This window comes from Rhincodon typus, chromosome 5 (genome assembly GCF_021869965.1).
Source record: "Rhincodon typus isolate 14 chromosome 5, sRhiTyp1.1, whole genome shotgun sequence".
NCBI classification, from domain to species: Eukaryota; Metazoa; Chordata; class Chondrichthyes; order Orectolobiformes; family Rhincodontidae; genus Rhincodon; species Rhincodon typus.
Genome location: NC_063336.1, coordinates 111,318,294 through 111,339,636, shown reverse-complemented (window position 1 = coordinate 111,339,636; position 21,343 = coordinate 111,318,294). Strand labels below are relative to the sequence as shown.

Sequence of the window (21,343 nt, the reverse complement as noted above, 5' to 3'; positions counted from 1 at the left end):
ACTGTTGGGAATGGGGGTGGTGAAGACTGTTGGGAATGGAGGTGGTGAAGAGTGTTGGGAATGGAGGAAGGGGTGAAGGCAGTCGGGTAGTGAGGAAGGGAGATAAAGACTGTCGGGAATGGGGAGGGGGGGTAAAGACTGGAAGGGAATGAGGGAGATGAGTGATAATGCTGTCAGTGGGATACCTTATGCATTTTCAAATGCAGTCTTAAGCCCACAGATCCTCCCTCCGTCTCGGAGCGTTTATTCAAAGATTGGTAAGCTATGTATTGCGAGTAATTTCATTTAGAAATTCTCACTCCATGGTAGTTAATAATTGCCTGGTATTATTTCTGTAAATCACATTTTCTACAGCGAAGCAGAGCTGAAAATCGAACAATTAACAAAAGGTTTGGGACATTTGACCTTTTGCAGAATATGTCAGCTACTGCCATCGAAAGAGGCATGGCTTTGATTTCTCCCACTGATCCTTCACCAATTGGCCAGAAATGTGCAGCTCAGTTGTCACGAAAATAAATAAGAGCAGGGTGACAATCGGGCTGTGATTGCCACTGCTCAAAGGACTTACAGAAGCAGTTTTCAGATGGAAATGCACTTGTCGTTATAATAATATTGCACTGAAACATGATCATTTTCTGATGAAATGACTTATTGTGCAACTTGGTATTATAGAAGCCAGCTTGGCTGCTGAAACACAAAGCTGACTATCCCACTTTCAGCCCAAATGATGAACTTGGGTCCAACCAATTATTTTAGTTCTAAAATAATGAGCATGTCTACTGTACTTTATTGTTGCCTAAAATAAAATTAAATTGTCAGCAGAACCAGTCAGAAGCAACGAATATCATCACTCATGGATTGTCAGCTCAGTTATCTCTAGAGATGGGTGGTTAGATTATTTGTCTCCTTGCTGTTAATTTCACAGAAAAAAAAATTGATATAATTGTCATTTTCTTTCATTTTGGTATCAATATGTAATGTAAGCTTGGAGGCAGGAAGGGCATTTAACTAGGAAGGAGAGTGATGTATGTTAACCCTGTCCTCTCTTCCAGAATTAAATAGCCATTCAGTGACCACCGACAGTTCATTGGTGTACCTGGAACAGGGTATCATGTTGTGGTATTACAGGAAAATTCTTTTAACCCGTTTTCAGCAGAAAATGGTTTTTTTTACTGTAAATGCCATGTACATTTTTCTTGGTTGGTTTAGCAAGACAGTGTTTAATATGTCTATCTATATAACATGAAACCTGTAAAGAAAGACCTGATGACCAGAATAATTATTTATGATATAATAATTATGTGCCCAGCCTAACTTCTTTTTACATTGCATTTTCCATTGAATCCTGAATGTGGAAACAGAAGCTCAGCAGAAATGAGTGAAGGTGTGTGTGAAAGCACTTTCTTGAAAGATGACCAATTGTCTGGTCGGTTTTGAGATGGAGATCAGTAGATGTTGAAATTACCAAATACTATGCAGGACACTGACTTCGAATTTCTGCACCCAACTTCCCCGTACAAAATGAACGGCTCAGAGCAGAAATGTGTGCATTTCCTGTTCTGCTGGAATCCCACCCATGTTGCACCCCACTATATTTTCTGGGAAGACAGTAGCAGTTTATTGTAGCACATTCATTTTGGAGCATGGCCTTCTTGCAAATGCCAAGTTACATGATCAGCAAATGGTGTGGCAAATGATTTCATTATCTCTGATAGCCATTCAACAACTAAGTATCCTGTGAAAGCAAAGTTAAAGACTATAAGATGGAATAAATGTTCATTTACCGCAATAATTAATGTTTATTTAGAGCAAAGCTGCATTCTCACGCAGTTGAGATCAAAATGTTAACTAGTGATATTAATGAAGTTTCGTGCTTTACATCCCTGTTCATGAGTGTGCAATCACAAAAAAAAACAAATTAATCATAAGTTGAAGTGTGTACTTAACCGTGTTCAGAAAGATATCTCTGGTTTCTCTCAATAAGTGACAAGTTGTGTTGTTTTCCAACAGTTATGACACTGTCATAGTCTGAAGAGAGCATTGAACCTAACTGGTGTCTCTCCACAGACTATACCTATTAAGAAGCCCATCTGCAAGGTGTTTGGAAAACTCAGTAACAGTGCCTGATACTCTGTAAAATTTGATAAACATTAACCATACATAAGGTACAGTGTCTAGTTTTGCCTTCAGTCTTTTTTCACAAGGACTTAGAGCTACCAAACTTCAGAGAAGGGCCAGGAGACTTTGAAATCTTAACATTTGGTGGTATTATACAAATATATATGTCACTCTTGGAAATAAGATTGAGTGGGAAATAATGCTTGATTTGGGGATTATGTTGGCCAAGATTTATTTCTAACAATGAGAGGCCCCTCCACCAACTCGTACAAACTCAACCTCACTGTCACAGGAGAAGTTTAACCCAGTTTAAGTGCCCTCGGACTGTTAACTGGACATTGACAGACTTTCCACACAATCAATCCCTCAATGGAGTGAAATCCTACCCCAAACACTTTGTGACATTTGGAGGCTGATTGTTCCTAGTTGTTAGCGCCATCACTGGCAGCTGTGACCGCTGCCTGGAATACTCAGCTGCCCAGCCTGATGATGGCTACTGTGCCACTGAAATAGATGTGAGTGGAGGAGCATGGACCAATGGAATGGGGGTGCTGGGGGAAAGGAGACAGGGGCTGAGAGATGGCATTCAGTGCACCTCTTCCCAAAGCTGGGTCTCTTGATCTACTGAGTGCCTGTCAACAATGGACATGCTCCACCCTCTATGAAGCCACATTGTTTGCTGGGCAGTCTTTGAGAGAACAGGAGAACAATGTGTATCTGTGAAATTCATGGGGCACCACTGAGTACCGATGGGTCCAGGGCTGGAGATAATTTCTTGGGTCAAGCACCACTGCCAGTATGATAGGTTCTGAGTGCTTCCCTATAAATTAACTCACGTAATATATAGCTCAAAGACTGGGTTCTTGTTGAAACAGATGTCTTGACATTTAACAGCACTGCTTACATAGGTTAGGTGCTTTGCTTACTGTTATCTCTACACACTACATGCACATGGCGGACTGACTGAAGACAGTATACTGACTCCAATGCACTGAGTGAGTGACTGAAGATGGTATACCTTTATACCAGAATTGTACATGTCATAATTTTGTGTAATTGTCTTAAAGGCACAGGCCCATCTACTCTGGAATCTATGTAACCAATATTATTTAATCAACCTGTTTAGAGATGTTGTGACACAACTCTGGGCCAGGTGGAATTTGAAACCAGGCCTCCTGGCTCAGAGCTAGGGCATTACTACCGCACCACAAGAGCGTTCCGAAGCTGCCTAGTAATGCAACAGGGATAATTGGTGTCAAGCAGCTCTTAATGACCCTAACTCACATTCCACCGCCACTTCAACCCATCCCACCTCCAGTTTAATTAGGGACATTTTTCCAACACTGAGGGCACTTCAACCTAATTTTTCCCCACCCTCCCCAGATGTCTGCTCTGACAGTTTCAAGTAAATTCTGCCCATTCTCAGTCAATAGATAGGAACCATTATTATAACTGGAAGAAACTGCAAGCTAAAGTTAACAGTAGAAGTAACTTCATGTGTCATATAATCTGGAGAATAAACTGTAAAAGCAAATATTGCAGAGCCTAGCATGCAAGAGTGGGACTTCTAAGGCACATAATGTTTAACTCTGAGTTGATCATTGTCACAGGAGATGGACAACTGCTAAAATAATAATCTGTTATTAGGGGAACAAAACGCTGCTCCTCTTCAAATTATTTAAAGATAAAACATAATACTTCAAAAGAAGTAGATAGCAGAAACTAGAAAGTGTGAAGGAGTCAGACAATAAATAGACACTCAATTTTCAATGAAATATTCAAAGCTAACTCAATGAAAAGTGTTATTCTGATCATTAAAATGTTCAGATATTATTATTACTTAATTTTTAGTGTTGACATGACGTCTACAAAACACTGGGATGACAATGTTGGCTTTAATATTTGATACCTCGATGGATAAATGCACAAACAAAATCAAATCACCGCCTTAGCTGCAAATTGAATTCAATAGATACATGTTGCTGCTCATCAATTGGCTTTCTTTGTGTTCTTGGAAGAACACCTTGTATTCATTAAATCTTCCACTGTGAAAGAAAAACAGGTGGGGCCCTTTTGTGGTGCAGTGGTAGTGTCCCTACACTCTGGACCGAGAGCCCTGGTTTCAAGTCCCACCTGCTCTAGAGGTGTGTAATAACATCTTTGGACAGGTTGATTAGAAAAAAAGGTTCAATAAAAGTTTTGAAAGAAAAATAGTAAATTAAATCCTGGCCAATTAAACTGTATGAACCTGATTGGATAATCCTTAGAGTAAAATTTAAGGCAATGGAGGACTTTGAAGCTTAGAGCATTCAGCCCTGTTCCTGAAAAAGGGGCAAAAACATTCATAGGTATTTGTGCGCGCCTAAAGGCCATAAACATGTTAAAATGAGGAATGTGTAACATGTTAAAAGGAGGGTTTAAAACTTGAAATTCAGCTCTAATATTTCCTTGTATTGAAACATGCTAAATATCATAGATATTGAGCAAAATATGGGCAACATTTTGGTGGACAGACAGGTGGAACTTAATATTGGTAACACAAGTCTGGTCTGCTATCTTTGATTTGATTTGATTTGATTTATTATTTTCACATATACCTAGATACAGTGAGAAGTGTTGTTTTGCATGCGTTACAGGCAGGTCGTACCATACAAAGTGCATCAGGGTACCGAAACAGAGTGCAGAATACAGTTGTACAGCTGTGGAGAAGGTATAGAGAGAGAGATCAACATTAACATTTGTCTATTCAAAAGTCTGGTAACAGCCAGGGGGAAGCTGTTCTTGAATCTGTTCGTACACATGTTCAAACTTGAATATCTTCTGCCCGACGGAAAAGAGTGGGAGAGGGAGTATAACTGGGTGGGTGAGGTCTTTAATTGTGGTTACATCTAGAGAACTGGAGAGAAACCTACATTGCCTCCATTGGAAAAAGCCCACCACAGTGTTTTACTTCCTGATTTGCTGTTCAGAATACTTCAGTGTGATTGTTTTTCCTACTGCATGATAAAACTATTGTTGGATGTCTGGTCATCGTCTGATCTTCCCTCCAGAAACAAACTAATACTGAGAAAGAAAATATCCACACCACAGAGATTGCTTTTGTGGGCATGTTTCTTTTGAGATCAGCTTCAACATTACCATGGAATCCAGACCATTATGGGTTTATCCTTAAGAAGAGAATTCAGTTGCTTCAGGAACATTATTCACATTTATTTTGTTCATCAAGCTTTGTTCTTCAAGGTCCTCCTAAATTTTTTTGTCCTTATCTTCACTGTAATAATATTTTAAGAACTTCAGTAGGGGCACAGAAGAACCTCTAAATTGGAAAAAAGGAACTATTTTGGTACAAAGTGCTACCGCTAAAAGTCTTCCCATCATACACGATATAAAAACTTTTAAGTCCTTGTGAATTGGGTACAAATAGGAGTTCCTTACTAGCTAAGTTTTGTGCAGGTTTTCCATGTCCATAACAAAAGGAAAATCTTTCCCTCATCAATTTTCACAATCATGACTGAAAATTTTACTCCAATTCATCAATCTGGCTACTTCAAGTACTTTTTGGCGCATGACAAATTGCAATAATTGAAATAATACTACAATATGAAAACAATGAATAAGGAGATTTCTGGCAATTTTCTTTTTTATTATAGAACTTCCATCTACAAGGCTGTATTAGACCAATGTCATTTTATGTAACCAAAAGCCAAACTTTTAATGGTTAAAAAATCTGACAAGTAACTTGCCTAAATTCAAACCAGTTTGATTTGCATTCATTTCAAAGTAGTTAAATAAATAATTGTATTTAGATTTTAAAGTTGTTCCCGTTCAAAATATAACAAAAATGGTGAAAGAATTGGGAAGAGCATATGTTACTTGACAGTTTTATAAATTAGCAGTGAATTTTATCATTTTTAATAAATGAATCTTGTTCCTCCAGGTGCATTTTGCTTTAACCAATTGAGCTCTTAGTGTCTTTCATTTGCAGCATACTATTGTCATGTTTTTAGTACTACAGTAAGTTCCAAAATTAAGATATTCAATATTTTCTTTGGGAGGGAAGCTATATATCAGTTAGCAGGTGTTAAAAATGTTTTGATTATTTGAGTTTCTTCTCTTGTCTTACTGTGGTAACACACAGTTGCTCTCATTTTGTTGATGAGAAGTGTATTTGACCCTTAAAAGACTCATGAGGCTATTGTTTTACTCTTTCATTTATTAAAGCAAGTGCTGCGTGCTTTTTGTTTTACGTTGTGTCAGTGATTTTTTTTAATCAATTGTGTGTTGTATACAAATGTCAACATGTGCGACTCAGCTAGAGTTCACCAGGTATCTGTCTCTTTTATTCGAAAATTTCATCATCGGAACCCTGGCAATGTCTGTCTTCTCTGTTCTGCAGAAATGTTGAAGGAGTTGAACGAGCAGCGCAGAGCGAAAGAGTTTACAGACCTGAAAATAACTGTTGAAGGCAAAGAGTTTGAAGTCCATCAAAATGTTCTAGCTTCCTGCAGCTTATATTTCAAGGAACTGATCAAAAGGTTTGCCTTCCTCAAGCTGTGATCTGGTCGGTTCTTTTGTAGGGTTCATTCGTGTTGCTTTCCTCTCTTGCAGGGTTATGAAGATAGAACCTCCTGTCACAGGGCCAGTAGCCATTCTTTCTATCATTTCAGATGAATGTATTTCTAAATTGAAACTAAACCCTGGTTCATTTGCCTATTATATTTTTGATTAATAGCTGCTTCAATTTAGAGTGAAGAAATGAGAAGTTCCATGACTGAGGATCCCTATTTATTTGACAAAACTTTTCTTTTTGGTGACTTCTTTGTTTCATTTTAAACAACAGAAAAATATTATACTTTCTGATTTCAATACATGTTTAAATTCTGCTGTTTGAGGAAAGATCATTTTCAATTATCAGCAGTGATTTGCCAAGAAATATATTACTCCTTCATCTGCTTACCAACAGAATTGTTATAGTGCTTTTTTTTACATAACTAACTAACTCTATCTAATCATTGAAGCCCTTAATTTGCAAAATGGCTGAAGGATTGTGGCAGGTTAAATATTCCAGTTTTGCAAAATTACATACATAGCAAGTAAATAAATTATGTGCAAAGTAAACAATTACATTATAGAATGTCACACTTATGTTTGAACATATTTATAATTTGGGTTTAATATAATCTGTTATGAAATCATTTATGAATTGGCAAATGTTGATATATTACTAAGAAATAGAATGAGCGTAATGCTGATTATAAGGATTTTTAATGCTGTGCTGCTACGATGTAAATGGAAATGATGGCTGGAGGGATTTTTTAGTTTTAAAGGATTTATAATTTTTAAGTTATTTTTCATTTTGCATAAACTTCTATAAACTGTTCCATTAAATCCATGGGCATTGTTAGATATTCCATGCATAAGTTGAACAAATAACTCCTTGGAGATTGCATGACATTAGTTGAAAGTAAGATTAGGGAAAATGCTCCTGCTATCCAGTCAATATGTGAAATTTAATATTTGTTTTTGGTTTATGTTCTCAATATAGTGAAGTGAACTCGCAATTAGCTATTTTAAACTCAAGTATCATTGGGATAAGACTGCTGGAGCATGCTTGATGCAGCTAAAATAATGCTTCTTTCTCAAAGTAAATTGCAGAGTAGGTTGCTAAGGGATTACATGAATTTATACCAATTGCCTTTCATTATCTATTGGTAAAATAAACCGTATTATCATTTCTATAACTCCATTGTAAGCTTAATTGACGGAAAATGTGTTTTTTTCATAACTTGAATATCCTTTCTTCCAACTTAACTGTATCATTCAGGCTATTTACATGAGTCAGTTATTCATGAATATTCTCTGAGAGGCTATTAGTAAACTGAATGGAACAAGCAGTGATGTATAATAGAGTTTAGGATTGGTTAAAGTTGAAATCCTTGCATATCGTTGATGTTGATTGCTCAGGCATTTCAGTCGAGAGATTACTGTTAATTCAATTCTGTTAAAATATCTCAAAGCTCTGCTTTTATTTTACACAATATGCAATGAATTTTAACACGATTTGATGGTTTTTAAAGTACAGTTTTGCAGTTCTTTTCAGTGTGACATTTTTATGATTCCTGATACAAAGTATTAATCTTTGAACATTTGTGCAGAATCTGTGAATGCCTACCTTTGACATTTCCAAACTGTAGGATGAATGATGGCAAAGCTTCCTAATTATCCCCTTCTATTTATCCTGCACATATCTTAGGAGAGATGTGTCATCTGACAGGGGGAAATCATGGAGTAGTCTAGTACTTCTTTGTGATTTTTGCTCACTGTAGCTTTCTGAGAGCTAGATATCTTGTCAATCTTTCTATTCTACAAACAATCCAAAATCCAAATCAGTTCTGTTCTTTTGTCCGCAGGAATTAGTTACAATTGTTCTTCTGTTAGGAAACATTTCTGTTTGTATTTTTCACTTTGTAAAATTGGGTCTATAAGAGTGATGGTGTGTTCCTTTTAGTAGCATATTTTCAACTGTGATCAACTTAGAGAAAAAAGTTTTGATGTCTGTACTATATCACTCAAATTATGTACTTTACAATCAAAGTTGTAAGAGACAAAAAAAAATACCCAGATACACATCCACAGAGCAATCAATTGTGGGACTAATCTCAAAAACAGCAGCTTTGAAATTCAAGCTCTTGACTGGATCTAACCTCTTTCCTCCAGGTTTTGTCCCAAGATCCCAGAACGCATAGGAAGACAGAACAGTCTATAGCAACTGTAATATCTTAGTGCCACTTAGTTCTCTGTTGACTGTTCTGCATGCCTGTTGATTCTTTTCCTAAAGTAGGCATAAGAGTGAAGGATGAATTCATTTCTCACTTACTTCCTCCATTACCTTCCAGAATAATCTTATCTGATGAGCTGAATCTGTAAATCACATTGAGATTTTCCACTTGTGCTGATGAGTATGATGCATGTCTTGATTCAATTTATAATCTGTTGGAATTAGATGCATCCTTAGGGTTTCCAGTGCACACTCCATTATAATCTGCAACCAGTTTGTTTTCAGAAAGCTTTAATGTAATCTCAAACTGAACCATAAATTGCTGGAGGAACTCAGAAAGTCTGGCAGTATCTGTGCAGACAAAACAGTTTGAAACTGGACCTGATGAAGGGTCACTAGACTCGAAACATTAATTCTGTTTTCTCCCCACAGATACTGCCAGACTTTCTAGGATTCTTCAGCAATTTTTGTTTTTGTTTCAGATCTCCAGCATCTGCAGTTGTTTGTAATTTCTTTCACTGAGGAAACATTTATCTTAACGTTTTTATTTTACGCAGCAAAAGATATTCCTTATACAGCAAAAAGCCTAAAGCCTCTCGCATAAAAATGAACTTTCCATTGTAATAAAAGGAAAGCAAATATATTAAATGAATGCAGGTTATTCCTCCAAATGTTTCCCAAATTGTCACATAAAATGCTGGAGAATCCAGGGTATGTATTTGTCAACAGATGGTGCAGATTCAGTATGTAATCGGCAGGCTCCTGTACCCATCTGTTAGCATTATATTGTCTGTAAGACTGCTTTAACATTGTTGGAGCTTATACATGAAAAGTGCAGTTTATTTTTTTCCTACTCTCTTCCACTGCCAGCTTGCTGCCTCAGGCTGTTCAATAATGATTTCTTATTCTCAGTGTAGATAATCTCATGGTGCCTAGGAAATCATTCACACCGAAGGTGTGAAATACCAAGTTGAAAATTAATTTGTAGTGTCAGAATAATAAATCCTGTGACTTAAGTTGTGATAGCCTGACAGTTTTGCTTTAATTGCATTTTTACTCAATTAGAATCTTAAATCAAACTCCATTATTCATCCGGCATCCATTTTGGCTGACCCTACGCAGAGGAACTCTTGAGAAGAGTATCCCCTGTGTCAAAGTTTACAGTGTGTCTAGATGATGACCCTCTTTGTTCAGTCCATGACAACATCATCGAGGTCATAAATTCTCCATGATCATGTAGATTTTCTTTTGAGCTGTGGCATGAAGATTAACTTGATCAGTATCAAAACAATCAAAAGCTTGCCTTAGGTTTCTGTTTGCCAAAGCACTAAGTCTGTCATGTTAAACTTCACAAATACTTAACTTTTCTTAGGCCCTGTCCAAGATTTTCTGATTAGAACTGTTTCAAGGTTACCACTTTCCAAAAGTACCGTGGTTCCTGCCACCATCTCACTTGGAGATGACCATCAAAGTTCAGAACATTATTACCTTTCAAACCCTTGAATCATGTGTCAGCATCATAAAGATTTATGCAAATAAATAATTATGCTATAATTAGATTACCATTTCAGCAATTCGATTACCAAGCAACAGAGTACCAGATTATTTTATGATTGTGTGGTTTTATATTATTGTGAATTGGAAGACTGAAAACTATTATGAAAGGTTAAAGCCCATTTCAGTAAAGCTATGGGTCAACACCTAAAGATTTGCTGCAACTAGAGTCTTGTAAATGAACTTGCACAACATTAATAAATTATTGTTTGAATCTCTCTTGCAGAGAAGATACATTTTAGTGCATAGTTTTTAAGGCAGGCCATTAGATCGAATCATTAATGGCCTAAGTTAAATATTTCACCCTATATTTCTGGAAAATTAGAGAATGAGGAATGATATTAAGAACTAAAATCTGATTTTCTCTAAACGTTTATCCTCTTTTCACATTGGGTTGCCCTTGATACATTTTATCTAAATAATGTGTTTGCATTGCAGAGGTAGCCCACTCTGCTCAATTTAGGCCCCGTCAATGCAGATGTTCTTTATACCATTGGAGAGAGGGAAGGTTGCATAGCTCTTGTTGGGTTGCATCCAGCAAAATCTTAAAAGGAAACTGTCCATTTGTGTGTGTCTTAATTCTGGAGAATGATAAATATTGATACTAATCAATAAATGAGAAAGCCCTTTACAAAGGTAGCTCATGCTTTCAGATACATTTTATGCAGACTGTTCTCCTGTAAATAGCCTGATTGATTTATTTATTCTTAACATGCTCCTGGAAAGATGGAAGAGTTTTTTTTCAGCATATGATTGATGTATAATTTTTCACTCTTAACCTAATAGAAAACTAATGTTCTTGTAGATAATTTACCATCGTATTTTTGCACAGTGAATACCAGAAGCAATTACATTCTCATTTTTTGCATTTTTTTGTTAGTCAATAATTTTGCTGATTTTTTTGCTTGCAGCATTTTTCTGACATGAATCTGAGCAGATTCAATCTTGCATGAGGGCATCAAAGCCCTTTGCCTTGCTTTCAATTACGCATTTAGATCAATTCACTATTAATAAACAGAGAATACTTTGTCCACAGGATGTTGTGTGAATTTGAAAGAGAGGTTTTCAAAACTTCACGTTGCCTTTTACAGCACAAGGTTGAAGCTTATACCTCCATTTTCTTCCTCTGTTGTGATGTAGCTGAACGAGTATGGCAGTAAATGGGTAATATCGTTTAAACGTTACTGCAAGAAAAATAATCAAAGGAAAGGGTCAACTGCAGTTCCAGAATTCAACTGAAATAAAATGTGTGTTTCAGAGCGCCTATTATGATTGTAGCGTCCATCAGACAGAGCTGTCTTTGTTCTGTTATGAAATACGAAGTGCAAACTTCGCCATGCATGAAATGTTGAAATAAATTGCTCTAATATTTCCTCTGATGTCAGTTTTGAATTGGGTTGGACAAAATAGTGTTACAATTTTATGACTCCAAATCAGTGTTGAATTTCATAGACTGAAAGTGACAATCAGTGATGGTTTTCAGGCATTTTTTTTCATTTTTAGCATTTGTGCTTGTGATGTAGGGTGTAGCTTTCGATAGCTATCACAAAGATGACTTATTGAAGTTTCCTGACATTGGATTTCTCTGAGGGAGTGAAGTAGTACTTACTGTTGTGCTTGGCTATTTGTAACAATTGTGAAGTTCAAATCAACTCATCAGCTTTTGGGAATTCACATTGAGGAAAAATCTAATACTCTTGAAGTGTGTCAACAAGTCAGTCAATTCAAAGATATATGGATTATATATTTGTCTCAAATGGATGAATTACAAAAGCTACAAAGAATAAATGTTAAGGACAGCTTCTTGGATGTTACTCTGTTTAATAGAAAAAAGATCTAGTGCAGAATATAGAATTCTGTCGATTTCTTATTGAATACCACTAAATATTTTATTTTGTAGTCCTAGTGTTTAAAAATCCGTGGTCCTGGGTAGAGTGGCTTTTAAAATACTATGAATAAAAAGTAAATGTTGGTAATCTGATTGAAAAATAAATTATTCCTGCTTTCCTGAATTACTAATGTTTGCGAATGTAGGCTAAATGCGTTTATATAACTTTGAAAATTTTAAGTATGATAAGGAGAATGAGCAATATTGTTTTTAAATTCTCAAACGTCTATTAAATTCAAGCCTTAAAATTACTCAACTCATAGTTCAGTGTAAATCATGTATTGCACGCAGCAGGTAACTCTTTAAGGATTGAAGTAGCATTCACTGTTGCAGTTTAAGTTATAGAATTTAAAAATTCCTTTTCCTTTCTATTGAAGGACCAGTGCCCAAAGTTGAGCTTTATTTACAGGATTGGCGTATGGACTACAACAGTCAACTGTGTTTGTTGTATCTCATCTCGTCCCATTGTTTCACTTGTTTTGTGCTATCTAGGAGTCCTTTAATGTGGCCTTCCTTGTGGACTAGTCATTGTTGTATTTGTCTGCAATTCATTTAGTTGATCAATTACATGTCCAAATTAATGTCTTGCCTACTGCACAGTGTTCCCACAAGTGAACTGATTCCATGTTCCTTCCTTCCTAATGTCTTCATTACTAATTCTATTGTGTTTCCATCTGCTTTAAGTAAAAATCTTTGCATATTAACATTTATATATTTATTCAGAAAATGCTCACTACAAAGGAATATATGGTTCTTCATGTTTCTGCATTTCCACAGTATTTGGCAATAGAAACTGATAATGTAGTTCTTATAAGTGCTATGTGTCTCAAATTATTAATGTCTTTTTTGAAAATATTCAGTGCTCAAAGGATTAAGAGCATTAATATTTGAGAATGTATTAGAATTGAATTGAATTAGCTTTATTGTAACATGTCCTCAAATGAGTACAATACAGCGCCATCTTAGGTACAAAGGTATAGAGGCACAGATACTTAAGATCAAATTCTTAGAAAACAAGAAAAATTCAATGGACACTACTTGAGATCTGTTCCATTATGGCTTTAACTTGAATGTAAGATTATTGATTTATGGCATTTCAGCTAGTTGTGATACAAAAGTATTTTTTACTCCAAAAAAAGGAGAGAATTTTATGTCCTCCTCACGCCCATCAACCAAAGTAGATTGGCACACAGAGTGGATGTAAACACCCGGGTCATGCCAGTGGGTATATACCCGATGTCCTCTTGCTATTTTGGCAGTTGCAGGGGAAGCATGGGTTTTCTTTGAGTCCATTGATGCTCTTAAGTAACTACTTAATGACCACATAAGGTCCTCCTCACCACCACAGCTGTTGGTATTTCATCTGGTGACCTCTTTGCGAACTGGAAGGTTGTGGGGTGGAGACGGCTCTCCTGTTTAGGTAGCTTTTGCCCAAGGGAGACACCCTACCAGGCAGCTCCACATCCCCATCTCTACTTGTTGCTGCCTCCAGGCCGACCCCGTTGAAACCCTGGATTTACCAGAGTCTCCTTTTCGATGCTTCCTCATTGGTGGGGACTGCCTGTAGTCCTGTCAAAGAGCACTTCTCCCAGTGATACAACCAGGTCAAGGAAATTGACCAATTCCATGGTCAGCTCTTAATGGAGGTGGAATTTCATCCCTACTAAGTCAGTTAACAGCCCGATAACTGTGAACTTGGTCAGCCAGGAAGAGGTGGGCTTACTTCTGACTTTTAAGATGGGGGAAAGCAAGCCTTTGTCCCATCATTCCAGCCATAAAATGTTCTGATTGATAATTGTACTTGACAAGTTGAATCACGCTGACAAGTTCACCAGTTTCAAATAAGCCTGGAAAAACAAAATGCTAGAAAAAGATCAGTTCTGAATGATATTGAGGCTATCTTAATGGTGATCTACCTTGTCCTTATAATCAAGAGGATAATATAGATGGGTTTGTGAGAATTGAATAAATTGTACAATATTACCAAAATGGGTATAATCCCTGACATTAGTCAACCATTGACGACAATTGTTGCTCACAGTTATAGAAAAGATCTTTTACAGCCCTTGATTTTAACTGTATTCACATTCTAATTACTACAGACATTTTACTTCAGAAAATGGAACATGCCTTTGTTACAGTACTGTCACATTATTAACAAAGCAGGTCTTCAAGTTTCATGACTGATTAAAGCTACATACTTCAGTAATGTTTTGCAGCCCAAGTCCTGAGAAGTTGGACTCTGTTATCTTAACACAAATGCAGACGTCATAATTTCACAATTATTGAATTATACAGGCTGATAGTAAGTTATGGAAAAAAATTATAATTTGATCGTCGCCGAGACTTCTCAGTTCCTAGATTTTTCACATTTGGGAAATAATAGCAGCGTTACATTGCTACCAATGTGGTGTTCTTTATCTATTCCAGACATGTTAATATAACCTTTCATTGCAGTTAAAATATCCTGATTGTAAGATGACCATTGTGTAAATATTGACATTCAAATATTTGACATGCTTTTTATCAAACTTCTCTGCAAGTAACGTATTTAAAACAAACAGATTATAATTTCAGATAAAATAGCAGAAAGAGAAATTTGACACAAGCAAGTTCTATATACATACATCCCTACTGATCATAATTTCCAAGCTAATTCCATTACTTATTGGACAATCTGAAAATTTTAGATATGATTTTAATCTGTAATTATTTAACAGTTTTATTCCAGGCTTTATTTTCATTTTACCTATTAATCAAATCATTGCAAGTAATGATGTGCAGGTGCCAGTGTTGGACTGAGGTGGACAAAATCAGAAATCACACGACACCAGGTTATAGTCCAACGGGGTTATTTGAAATCACAAGCTTTCAAAGCGCTGCTCCCTTCACCAGGTGAAGTGCTCCAAAAGCTTGTGATTTCAAATAAACCCGTTGGACAATAAACTGGTGTCGTCTGACTTCTGACACTGCTTGGTGTCTTTAACATTTCTAATTAACTTACCAATCAGCTCTGCATTGTTTGTGAAGCCTTTGGGAAAGGCTGAGTTTGAGGATGAAGCTAACAAATTCCAGTCACTGAGCCTCGCCACGATGAGCACAGTTGCCTCACAGCACCAGGGACCCATGTTTGATTCCACCCTCGGTCGACTGTCTGTGTGGAGTTTGCACATTTTCCCCATATCTGTGATTTCCACCGGGTGCTCCGGGTTTCCTCCCACAGTCCAAAGGTGCGCTGTATAGGTGGATTGCCCGTTCTAAATTGCCTGCAGTGCCCAGGGATGTGCAGGTTAGGTGGATTACCTATGGGAAATGCAGGGTTACAGGATAGGGCCGGGGGGTGGGTCTGGGTGGGATGCCCTTCAGAGGGTCAGTGTGGAATCAGTGGACAAAATGGCCTGCTTCCACACTGTCGGGATTCTGTGATTCTATGACTTTTTTTCTAATTAACCATGGAAAATACAGGGTTACAGGGATCTGGGTGGGATGCTCTTTGGAGAGCCAGTTTGGATTTGTTGGGCCGAGTGGCCTATTTCCACACTGTAGAAATTGTATGAATCTATGAACGTGAATCAAGAAATCTAAAGTATTGACCTTAATTTTTGCATAGACAGAGAAAAGCCAACCCTTAAATTCCAAAGACAATTTTAACATGGAATGTTTTGGACGTCTATCCTGTGTTCCTCCTTAAAACAATTTGCTTAAGTGCTGCATGTTTTTTTTAAATGTTCTGTATCAGTGCCTGTTCTTTTTTGAGAAGTTTTTGTTTCCACCTTACTGTATTAAACACAATTCATAATCCCAGTTTGATCCCTTAGCTGTATTTGTCTTGTACACTGATATATTAAATTAGGCAGCTGATAACCCTAAGGTTTACAAGGGTACAACATCAGTTTCCACCTTTCCCTCCTGGACACATACTGTGCTCAGAAACCAACCCCCAATGGGAGGTGGTGGGTGGGGGTATTTCCACTTTTTTTTTAAAACAAAACCCAAACGACAATTTACAAATAACAAACAACAAACACTGCACACCACAGGCAGTGTGATAAGGATCCAAGAAAATCAAAAACTAAAGAGGGAAAACAAGGATGGGATGTTGCTAAATCAAAATAATGTTTGAGGGGAAGATAATGCACTGATTCACTGATTCACTGATTGAATGATGTACACCTATCTCTAAAGGCTTCAGGAGGAGAGAACTCAGCTCTTTCTTTTCCCAAAAACCGCACCAACAAATCACCAATTAGTCAATTAAGCGGAATTCAGCCTTTTTCTAAAAGCACATTGGTTGAAATGTAAGATGATCAAAATTACCAATTCTCTCCATGTTGCTACTCTTTATCATCTAACATAACACTTAATCATAGTGATGACAGACACTCCGTGTTTGTTAATATGGTAGATTCATAGGACACTTGTCTTCACCTGCAGATTATTTTTAATCAACCTGTCTTCAGATGTTAAGACTCACCTCTGGAGCAGCTGGGATTTGAACCCAGGCCTCCTGGCCACAAGAGCTCTCCTCTTTAAGATTTTTTTTTATATTTAGCCTATTTTTCCAAATCAACTTGCTCCAAGATGTTATTTCCACACCTCTGGAGCAGGTGGGACTTGAACCTGGGTCTTTTGGTCTATGGTTAAGGGGCATTACCCCTGCAGTACAAGAGGGCCTTTACTCAGCTCTTCAAAAAAGAAGTCCAGTCAACATCACCTGCTCCCAATCAGTCTGTGGCTGTTTTTTTTTTTGGGAAATGATGGTGCAGTTGCAATGTCACTGGACTAGCAATCCAGAGTTCAAAGCCCACCATGACAGATGATGAAATTTCAATTCAATTAAGAAATTCTGAAATTATAAACTAGTCTAATAATGACTGTGTTACCATTGTTCTTTGTTGCAACCAATCTGGTTTATTAATGGCTCTTAGGGAAGGAAATCTGTCATCCTTACCTGATGTGGCCTACACATTACTCCAGATTCACACCAACATGGATGACTCTTGGTCACCCTGTGAAATAAGCTGGCAAATCACTCAGTTCAAAGGCAGTTAGGGACAGGCAATAAATGCTGGCATAGCCAGCAATATCCACTTCTTGTGAAAGAGTTTTAACAAGTCACCCTTGATACCATGGATACAGTTTCCCTGGTGCAACAATGTGGGATATTAGATCGCATCTGTGGATCTGTGCCCCTTAGCATTACTAGGATATTCTTTGCACAACAGAGCCCACCTTGCACCTGCAATAGTACGAAGCCAGTGCAATGACGAATCCATTGGGAAAAGATATTCTCAGATTCCTGTTTCATTTCAGCAGGGCACCAAAATAAAGTTACAGCTGGCATTCTGCCCCCTACCCTGAGGGCAATCTGAAAAATGTAAATATACAGTGTTTTATCCCTTCCTTCGTCCTTTCCTCATGAATATTTTACAGCCTTCTGGCTGCCAATTTCCAAAATCAGCCAGATTGTCCCATGTCCAGACTTCCAATTCCAGCCTGGAAATTACTTATGGCTCTGTTGGGGAGTGGGTATGTGCTGGACCTCCCTATCTGGTCTGGGTGATTCCAGAGCTGAAAAGGAGTCATGCTTTGCTAATCCACACCACCACCCACCCCCACCGCACCCCCCCAACCACCGTCCTGAATATATTATGTAAAGTGTCTAAAATTAGATTTGCCAGAAGTTTTTTTTTCTCCAAACATCGTTGTCACACATTAGCACCAAGACAGTGTTTTTAGAGGATAGAACTTCTATGTGATACAATGCAATTGTAGAAATGCTTGAAATTTAAGCACATTCTATCTGTAGTCCAATCTTTTCCCATATTTCATTTAAAGAAGTTTTGTAATGTTTGGAAATAAGATGACAGGCTAATTTCCACATTTGTTTCACAATTAATATACAAATATTATTGAAATGGTAATAATGCATATTAGAGAGTTTTACTTCAGACATTTGTCATTCATATTCATGAAGCCATTCCAAGCTTGGGCTAGACTTTGCTGGTTATATCTTAATATAATACCAAAACTGGGTAACATTCCACATAGCTCTACATACGCAAGAAGCAATTATGGAGCAAGTGGAAGTTGGAGACATCTACAACTAGAATTGGAAGCAAAATTTGTTTGAATTTTGTAATTAAAAATTGCAGAACCAGTTGTGCAAATTAAATACAGGCAGATTGTTGAAAGGATTTTCGTATGATGCTCGTTCATGCTTAACACTGTTTTTCTTTGTGTAAACCGATTCTGATCTTTATTATTTTAACAGGGTTCTTATTTACAGATGCCATTGAGGTATGTTTGATGTAAAACTTTGTCTTCCTAAATTAACGCGACTAAACATACATTTAAGATACAGGACCATTTGAAACCTCAGTGTTCTGCTTTATACAGGGGAACACCTATTTAACAGACAGCCTAGGCCACAGTCATGGAACTCCAAAAGGATGGCTGCTGGCTTCCTGTGGCAGAATTAGACCTTTTACCCCCTTTCTGCTTTAACCATTTTGTTTCCAAATTCTTCAGTTTATAAATCTGCGTCATTAGGGCTTCAGTTTTTGTTTATGAGCAATTATTGCATCTTTCATCCTTACGTTGGCTTATTCTATTTTTAATAATTTTTTGCATGACAATGTGTTCTGTGCTGAGCAATGCTTACTTTTTCTCTTTCAGCTCACTTATTAAGAGAATAGTAGAACATTTTAATGCAAAGTATGAGGAGTGATAAAAGGAGCCACCTTTACGTTGAAGTATATAAGGAGTTGAATTCAGATCTAACTTCTCATTTATTGCCTGCTGTTATTAGGGCTTCAAAGGACAACAAAAATGGAGAGAAGCTGGAGTTGACAATTTCAAATATAAATGCAGATGTGCTGGAAATGCTGCTGGAGTTTGTTTATACTGGCTCACTCATCATCAATTCTGGAAATGCAAAAACGCTACTGGAAGCTGCCAGTAAATTCCAGTTCCGAACTTTCTGCAAAGTTTGTGTTTCATTTTTAGGTAAGTAAAAATTAAGAATACGCAAGTGCATGTGGTAATAATTTATGTTTATGCAATGCAGAAACTGTTAATGTGGTTGCAGTGGCTCAACAATTTTGAGTAATGACTGAACCGCATTGGCCAAGAATGTTTTAGTTTTGTGTCAGGTGTTCAAGTTAAATAATATTTATTTGCTTCTGTTGGGGCTACAAACATATTACAACCAGGTAAGTGGGTGAAATTGGTTCCCCTCTTTTTATCCTACTGAGCTGGTCATAATTTTTAAAATTTTTTTTAAGCACAAAGAAAGTGTAGTTAATTAGGTCAAAATGAAGGAACTAATTCCAAATGTTGTTTGGTTGAAAGAAAGAGAAATTTAAATTACCTACTGGCATTGAAAGAGTAGTAAAACATGACATCAAACAGACACACAAAGATTGGTAATAACTTTATCATGAATTGAGTATCTAGTACAAACAGGAAGGTAACAGCAGATAATTTAACACTTTTAAAGTCATGGTTGTTTATCCAATGTCTTATTTCCTTAGCATCAGTAAAATTTGTAGAATCCCAAAGTTTTCGAGGAATGGTTGTTTTCCAAAGTTCTTTTCCACTTCTTTTGAGAAATGTTAATGCATGAGGGGAGAGACAGAAAAAGAGAGAGAGAGCAGCTCTTCCAAATTCTGTTATGAATCTGTTATTCATTTCCTGTCTCTGCTCTGACAAACAAGTTCCTGAAATATGGTTAGTTTGTATTTTCCCTTTTCTAGTCTTTCCAAGCTGACCACTCCACAGGCAATATTTCATCTCCCAGTATTTGAACTTAACATGCAAGCATGAATTAAACAAGAGATGCAGACTTCTTGACAAAGACTTAGTTGTCCAGTTTCACTCTGGCTGAATGGAATGGAAATCTCCGTACTGCTGGATTAATGCATTCCTTTTCGATTCTCTGGACATTGACACAATCTGTGGTGATGTGATTACAACAGCCAATTTTCGTCATTATTTGTTCTCTTTTCAAAGACTTTCTCAGTCTGTTGAAGGTCTCAGGTATTAGAATCAGTTCATTGAATTTGAATATCAAGAGTACATATCCATAATTAAGGTAACACAGAGAAATATAACAAATCAATAGCTTCTTCCATCATTCAGGTAGATCATAACTGCTTTGTATCTGAATTTTACCTACCTACCTTTGTAACACTTAGCACCCCTGCCTAACAAAAATATATTATTGGAAGATTTGAAATTTCAATTGTTTCAGCTTCAACCCTTTAGTTTTTGGCAAGGAGAGTTTTCCAGTTTTCAATTACTATAATTAGCCTATACCCACTTCATTTAGAAATAGGAATATGGGCCTAAGTTCCTGTTTGCTAGAAGTATATGTTGTGCATATCAGGCAAACAAAATCTTCCACTTGCACGTGACGTCTTCAGTGGTTAAATAGTTTGCTGAAATTGTCAAAGGTTACACATGGGTAATAGTCAGTTGGGAGAAATATGGGAGTTCATCCAAAGTAAGGCATCAAAGTCTTCAGGAAGGCTCCATCTCCACCTTACATTTACTCCTCTTAAACCTAACCCGCCCACCTTCAGCATGTATACCAACCTTTTCCTAAATACTGCCAGTTGTGGAGAAGGGTCAATGGATCCAATGCATTAATTCTGCTTTCTTTCTACAGATTCTGCCTGACCTGCTGAGTTCTTCCAGTAATTTTTGACTTTGTTTCTGATTTCCAGCATTTGCAGTCCTTTGGGTTTTTTTTGTTTCTAGAGATGAATAGTACAGGCAGAGCCCCAATTAAACATTAGTGGGCAGGTTACTCGTGGGAAACTGCAGCTTGATACACCTGTCAATGACACCTTCCATCACTTTGGTTGAAATTTGGTGATAATTGGGCTAATTGACTTTTTCCACATAGGTGGTTGTAGGCAACAGCTTGGCTGGAAGTATAGTTCATTCTAGAGCAAACGCTTTTAGCATTATAAGTTTTCACTACTACAGCTGGGTTGTTG

The 21,343-nt window shown here is 37.1% G+C and overlaps 1 protein-coding gene across 1 annotated transcript in view; it reads left to right on the top strand.

The window, feature by feature from the left end:
- Positions 1–21,343, top strand: part of LOC109929715 (kelch-like protein 29) — a 222,210-nt gene that overhangs the window by 125,549 nt on the left and 75,318 nt on the right. Inside the window, exons 5-6 of the mRNA XM_048597121.1 lie at positions 6,515–6,653; positions 19,150–19,346. Coding sequence (XP_048453078.1) covers positions 6,515–6,653; positions 19,150–19,346 — 336 coding nt within the window. The remainder of the gene's footprint in view (positions 1–6,514; positions 6,654–19,149; positions 19,347–21,343) is intronic.